The sequence below is a fragment of the Thunnus albacares genome, chromosome 23 (genome assembly GCF_914725855.1).
Source record: "Thunnus albacares chromosome 23, fThuAlb1.1, whole genome shotgun sequence".
In the NCBI taxonomy this organism is placed as follows: Eukaryota; Metazoa; Chordata; class Actinopteri; order Scombriformes; family Scombridae; genus Thunnus; species Thunnus albacares.
The window spans coordinates 5163858-5171082 of NC_058128.1; the positions used below are offsets into that span (position 1 = coordinate 5163858).

The 7225-nt window shown below is 43.8% G+C and overlaps 1 protein-coding gene across 1 annotated transcript in view; it reads right to left on the minus strand.

The window, feature by feature from the left end:
* celf2 (cugbp, Elav-like family member 2) overlaps positions 1-6437 on the minus strand; it is a 224305-nt gene extending 217868 nt beyond the window's left edge. The window contains exon 1 of the mRNA XM_044344112.1: positions 6198-6437. Coding sequence (XP_044200047.1) covers positions 6198-6250 — 53 coding nt within the window. The 5' untranslated portion in view covers positions 6251-6437. The remainder of the gene's footprint in view (positions 1-6197) is intronic.
* Between the last annotated feature and the right edge of the window lie 788 nt (positions 6438-7225).

A 7225-nucleotide genomic window follows, 5' to 3' on the forward strand; every position in this document is an offset into this window, starting at 1 on the left:
CTGAAAGGCTTTTCAGAATAATGCAGCATTGCGACTGACTTGTAAAAGCAGAACAATCCCCCAAGTTTCAACTCTGACAGCAGTACGACACGCAGAAACTACACCTTATAAATATCTTAAAAATTCATCCTTTTTCATTCCTGATGAGAATTCACTTTCCCGGGATACTTCTACTCTTGACAGCATGGGAAAAAAAAAGCCCCAGGAAGGGCACTTTGACCACAAACCTCTCCACTGAAACCAGAATAATAAATATGCTTACATGTGCAAAATCCAATGAAAATGTTGCATTAGTATCAGCAGAGTTGAAAGAGGAATTCAGACCCTTTAAATAAAAATTTAACTTAAGTATCAAAAGTTAAATACGGGATGCAGTATGACTCCTGTCAGGGGACGCAGGGATTCTTGCAGTGTTTTATATCATAGATGCTCCACCTAGACTGGAATAAAGATTTAAAACATAGAAAATTCATAAAACCTTTACTTAAAGAGCAGAGTTGCTATTTCACTCATATATTGAATGACTGAAGCTATTGAATGTGTGAGGAACTGTGAGGCTTGTATATGTTAATGGTTTATTTTCATTGATGCATTAATATGTAAGCAGCATTTTAATGCTGTAGCTGGTCAATGGGGTGGTACTTTAACAAATGTAAACAATTTATAATGACAGCAGCACTTTTGATGATTATTAAGTCCGTTTTTTAAGGGAAAATACCAAAAAAAAATGCTGGTTGCAGCCTCTTAAATGCAAGATTTTACACACATTTGGGGTTAAGAACTGTTGTACGGACAAAGACAGAGCAACCAATGGAGACACAGACATCCCTTTAGGATCTATGAACTCGTGATGGACGTTTTTTTCATGTTTTTCTGATGTTTTATGGACCACATGATTAATCAACGGAGCGCTCTGAAGATCAACTGATAACGGAAACGATCTTCAGTTGCAGCCCGATAGTGTTGGATCCTTTAATCTATAAAAAATCATCTCCTTTTATGTGTTTGCATGTAAATCTGCACGATAACTAGCAGTCAAATACATGTAGCGGAGTAAAAAGTGTGATAGTTGAGTCTGAAATGTATAAAGTAGTATAACTCAAGTAAAGTACTTGAGTAAATGTGTTTTATTACTTTCCACAACTATACTTCCAATATTGATAATACCATCATATCAGAGGTGTCCAACTTTTAATAATAAAACACTGTCTGCTTAACCACACACACACACCTGGAGGAGTCTCGCCTATATATGGCGTGCACTCCCCTCGTCTTTTCGGCGTTTCTCTCTTCCTGTAATTTCGTATCTTTCCTTTCCTCTGTAGCTTTCCCAGTCGCCTTCCCTCTCTGTCATCTTTCCTCTCCGTCTCTTTTGTGTTTTTTTCTGACGCACTCTCGCCTCAACTATGTAATTATCTCTTGCTGATTCCAGGGGGTTCGGAGGAATTCAGCCCTCCCTCTCTTTCTCCTTCTGCCCGCCCCCGTCCGCCTGCGTCGCTCCGATGCTGAATGCCGTATTGTACTCCGCCGCTTGATTGACAGCTGTGGGAAGCGGAGAATGAATTCTGAGGTCCGCCCCGCAGCAGCCCGACCCTCCTTCCTGCCGCCATCATTTTCATTTAAACTTGTCACCCGGCTTTTCCCTCTTTCACATCGCTTACATGATGTGAGATACAGTCACCGTTATGCATCTCTTTAAATTATTTTTAATATATCAGTTTGACTCCAGTTAACGAGCACACTGTGGATTTTACATCCCAAAGGCGGCAAAACTTTATTTTGCAAATAAAAATATGAGGGTAAATTTACTTCCTGTGCTACTTCTCACTCTTTCCCCTCATTCAAACAGCTCCCGTTGGGCTCCAGGCAACAAACCTTTCTCTCGAGGGGGGCTGATAATCATCTGAACCATGTAAGGTGTTTCCACTGCTCTGATGTTCATTTGAAAGCCGGAATAAACCCCTGAAAATAGCTCGTTAGGACGTCACATGACTGGAGCGGCGTCATCACTCAACACGCGTCAAAAACATCACAACTCAGGGAGCGAATCAGGGCGAAGAGGGCAGCGGAGACGGTCCTGTCCTCCATCTCCATGGAGCAAACATCAAGAACGCATCGATGGAAGGATGGAAAAGGATGACAGAAGAGGGAGTTCATGAGAAGTTTTTTTTTTTTCAGGTAAATTGGGGATTTTGATTCAAAATCAAACCTCCGCAAATGATCATTTTCTAACTCTGATAATCAAATGAAACCTGCAGTGACACCTGTGTTACATTGGATCGTTTAATTAGCTCGGCTTCAGTGGTGCTGTGACATTTTAACATCTCTTCCACAGAGACAGAAACAGAAAAAGGGACTGAAATTCCGGTCAAAACATGTTGTTTTCCACCATGAAATTGCTCAAATTTAAAGATAAAACTGTATCGTCAGCAGCTTCGGTCCAGAAAAATATCAGTGTCGGCCTTTAAGAAATGTTTTCACTCTAACCCTTTCATTAAAACCAGTATAATCCTGAATAGAGAAAAGGTCTGGCTTATAGATAAAGCACCACACACACTCTCACGCCACACACACACACACACACACACACACTATCAGAGGGGATTTAACGATTCAAACAGCAGTCTTGGTAATTAGGCAGATGGATTTGTGCCTCTCCTCGCGGTCCAGAGGGATACAAAGCGACACATAATGCAAGCGGACAAACTCTTTAAGTGGATTAATTAAAACCAACACTGTGGGGTCAAAGGTCAAGCCCCCTTCACTTTCAACCGCCTCGCACTTTCCCTTTGCTTTCCTTTCCCCCTCCCGCCTCTCTCGGAGCGAACGGGGCGGTACACCTGCTCGGGGTGAGAGGATTTCGATGACCGGACGCCGGCGGAAACGGACCCAGAAGAGAAGCGCTTGTTTTTTTTTTCACTATGTGAGCTTGAACCAAAAAATGTTGAAATTATGCTCTTGTTTCCTAACTTAACCGCTAGTTTGGTTATATTTGTTTCTAAATACACACACACACACACACTTATCTTGAACTTCCTGTGTCTATCTGCACATCCAGCAATGATTTAACCAGACAGCAACAGAATAAAAACCTGAGCGCTCCTCTCTCCCCTCCCTAATTGAATACAGAACACACCTCGTCTTTGCCGCGCGCGTGTGTGTGTGTGCGCGATTGTGTGTGTGTGTGTGTGTGTGGTAGCTGGATGTAATCAGATGGAATTAATATGCATGCTGTTTCTCATTATGGAATAACTGAACTGCACTTCAGATATGTGACGTGCACCGTGAGACAGCACGGACAGATTTCTAACATCCATCCACTGCGTTTTTTTTTTTTTCTGGAGAATGATTGTGTGTTTATATATGTGTGTGTGTGTGTGTGTGTGTGTGTGTGTGTGTGTAGACAGATACAGTATACAAGATAGCAGAGATGCAGAGAGAAGACACACCCTGCTGCTGATCAGATAATGAAACATGCTTTCTTTAACACATGCACACACACACACACACACACACGTTTGTCACTTGCATTAACTCCTTGATGGATTTCAACTAAATCAAATTCCACAAAGCTGCATTAATCAGCTAATTGTGCTAATATGCATATCATGCTGTCTAATTGCGTTACAGCAGTGAGGTCTCATCTTTTATCCGCATCGATAGTTCCCTTTACAATATCCCTGTTTTCAAATCTTTAACGATGCAACACCTTTTTTTTTTGTTTGTTTGTTTGTTAAATTTTAGCAGAAATCGGATTTTTTCCACAAACTGTGATCACACCGAGTCGTCGTGCACGGTTTTCATCTGTTAAAATGTAGAAAACAGTTATCTAACTAAATCAAATAAGTATTTTGATAAGGCAGTGAGTGTGTGCGCTCTTTATCGCTCTCCTTTGTTTCAACCGCTTCTGGTTGGCTCGACAACAACAACAACAGCACGCACACACACACACACACACACACACACACACACACACTTTCTTGTTAATGGCGTGTTTATGATATGAGTGTGTGTGTGTGTGTTAAGTGTGTGTCTGAGCGTGACGGAGGTGAGTCTCATTAGGGAGAAAACGACGCAGAGGACGCCGCCGAGGTGCTTCATTATCATAGTCGATTGAGAGGTGCGTCTGTGGGCGTGAGTGCTTGTTTCTGTGTGTGTGTGTGTGTGTGTGAGGGAGTAGAGGAGAGTGTGTGTGTGTGTGTGTGTGTGTGTGACCCCGGGAGAGTGTGAGCGGCGGGCCGGCTGTAAGCTGGTCTTTATTAAGATGCGTTGTCTTTGGAGAGGGACAGCTGCTCCAGCCTCTAATCTGGAAGAACAAAGGTTTAATAAAGAGAAGAGGAAAGAGACAGAGGGGAAGTAAATACCTCTCTGCTACCTCCTTCTATCCTTCCTTTTTCCTCTTTTGCTTCCCTCTTTCCTTTAACCGACTGATCCAACTCTGCTTGCTATAAATAGGTGACAAAAAAAAAAAAAACTCTCCTTGGATTCCCTGTGCAAAACTTTCTCAATCTTGAAACATAAATCCTCACCTTTGACCTTTCATCTTTAAAGCAAGCGCGGATGCCGTCAGGAGGACAATACGTCCGTTATTAACTCGTCATCCGTGCTAAAATTAGGTATAAGTGACATTTTTAATGATACCAGGAGATCTGTCCCCGTTAAGCAAATAGACCGAGAAGAGAGGAGAGAGTGTGTGTCCACAGAGAAAGTCTTTACTGTGGCTATTTATGTGTGTGAAAGTGTGTGTGTGTGTGTGTGTGTGTGTGTGTGTGTCAGGTCAGCTGCATGCCCTATTTCTCAGTCTGGATGGTCATCACCGCCTGTTTAGAAATGACATCATTTATCCCCCCCCCCCCCCCCCTCCGACCACCACCACCACCCACCCACCCAACCCCCCCCCCCCCCCCCCCCCCCAATCCATCAGCAGTTCACTGAAATATGCCTGTTCTACATTACTGCACTCATTTTCTATTTTGGATTTGTGGATGATGATGGTGGGATGGAGGGCAGTTGGGTTGGGGGGTAGGTGGGGGGATAAAAAATGATAAAAGAGGGGAGAGGCAGCATTAAAAGAATAATTTGAGGGTCTTGAGGGTTCTGTCTCCTCTCTCAGTTTCTAAAATAGAATTTGCGATAGTCCCCGCCGCTGCCGCCGAGTCTGTTGAGGGAATAATGACTTATTTATCAAATGGCTGAAATATTCAGGGACAAGGCCTTTTAAATGCCAGCTTTTAAATTCATAGGCTTTTCTGTTGAGATGCTTAATGACAGTGAATGTATTCATAGTGATTCGCAGGTCCGAGATAAAGCCTTGTGTCCTGCCTGCGAGTCTAATAGCTGTTTGACAAAAAAAAAAAAAAAAGTGCTCGTTCATGAGCTAGAAAAAGTTTCACCTTTGACCTCAGGGGAAGACTAGGTGAATCAAATTTGTATCAGGACCGCCTCCTCGTGCCAAGAAGTAAATGGCTGTGCTGGTGGAGCTCGCGCTGAAAACATGTTTTGTAGCTCGGGAGATAAAATTTAATGTTCTTTAAAAGCGGCTCTGTTGCAGGCAATCAGCCATGAGTAAATGTTTCAAGATAAATTCCTAGAGGGGCGTACTTTTTTTTTTTTTTTTTTTTTTTTTTACTGGCAGCGCGCGAGGCTCTTCAACATTTGGAGGGACCAAATCAGCATGGGGGGGGGGGAGGGAGGGAGGAGAGGGAGGGGGAATAGGTGGGGGTGGGTGGGTGTTGGTGTGGGAGGGGGGCTGATAGATGAGTGTTATTCTTACTTCTGCGCTGGAATGGGGCGAAGTTTTGGAGATGATGGTGGTGATGAAGCGCTGTGCAGGGCAGGATCAGCGGGGGTTAATGAGATGTACGCGGACACAGAGCAGCTTGCATGCGTCAGACTCATGACAGAGCAGAGGGGGGAAACAGGGAGATGAGCTCAGAAAGTAGAAAGAGCGCTGTACTCGGCGCAGATTATAGCCAAACGGCGCAATCCGTGCGTAATTACGCACCGCAGCGCCAGAACCACGGCTCTAAAAGGCAGCGACCTCCCGTCTGCACCGCGTCCCACCCTTATTTTTCCTCCAAAACACCACGGCACTTCTGTCTCGATCCCCCCCTCTCTCCCTCTCTCTCTCTCTCTCTCTCTCTGCTATCACCCCGTTCACAATGGCGAGGCTGTGGAGAAACTGACCGGGCGCTTACCTTAACACGTTCCAGCTTTTGAGAGGGTCCAGGTCTGAAATTATAGAAACCATGGTCGACTGGTTGGGCAGCACCGGGTAGAGGGAGGGGGTGCGGCAGAAAAAGATCGAAAGAAAAAGCGGCGCAAAGGCTGTAAACTCCGTCTGCGAATGACAGCGATTGCTCGGATGCAACCCGTCCTGGTTGTTCAGTGGGTGATGAGCGCTGTCACAGCTCTCTCTCTCTCTCTCTCTCTCTCTCCCTCTCTCTCTCTCTCTCCTTCTCTCTCTCTCTCTCTCTCTTTCCCTCCGCCCCCTCCTGTACAAAGCCTGCGCTCTGCAGACGCGTCTCCGAGCTTCCTCCGGTCCCTCTTTCACAGGAAAGCTGCTGCTGGAAATGCAGAGATGTACAGAAGAGGAGGGTAAATCCCACCGAGGAAACTAATTTACCCATCTTTTTTTTTTTTTTTTTTAATACACAGAAGGGAATAGAGTTTACACACCTTTTTTTTTTTTCTTTTTTTTTTTTAGGGCTGGCACACTGCAAAAAATATCCATCTCAACGTGATTTTGTTTCGTTTTTTAATCTTAAATCTCCTTGGAGGGGTGGATTTTTTTTGTTAGTGGGGAGGATTTTCACACTCAGTTTCTCTTGTTTGAGTATTTTAAGATGAGGCAGATCATTGCAAGAAAAATGCCACTTAATGCAATGAGTTGGTTTGCAGTGTGATAAAATTAAATGATCATACTACTGATTCCAAAAAGGAGTTAAGAATAAAGGACATTAATATCTTTATATCCACCTACTACTTAAAACCACTGATAAAGCTATTAATTAACAATGAATACAATTAATGTTTTGTTATCTATCCCAATTATATCACATATTTTGCGGTCGAGGCCTATTTTAGACGGAACTGTTGCAATTTGATGCATCATCGCAGATCCTGCAGAGCATCTCGCTCTCTGCAAAACCCCTGTCAGCGCTGACTTCCTGTCTGACACCGCCATATCCTGTTGATAACTGTTTTTTTTTTTTTCTCTCTTCTT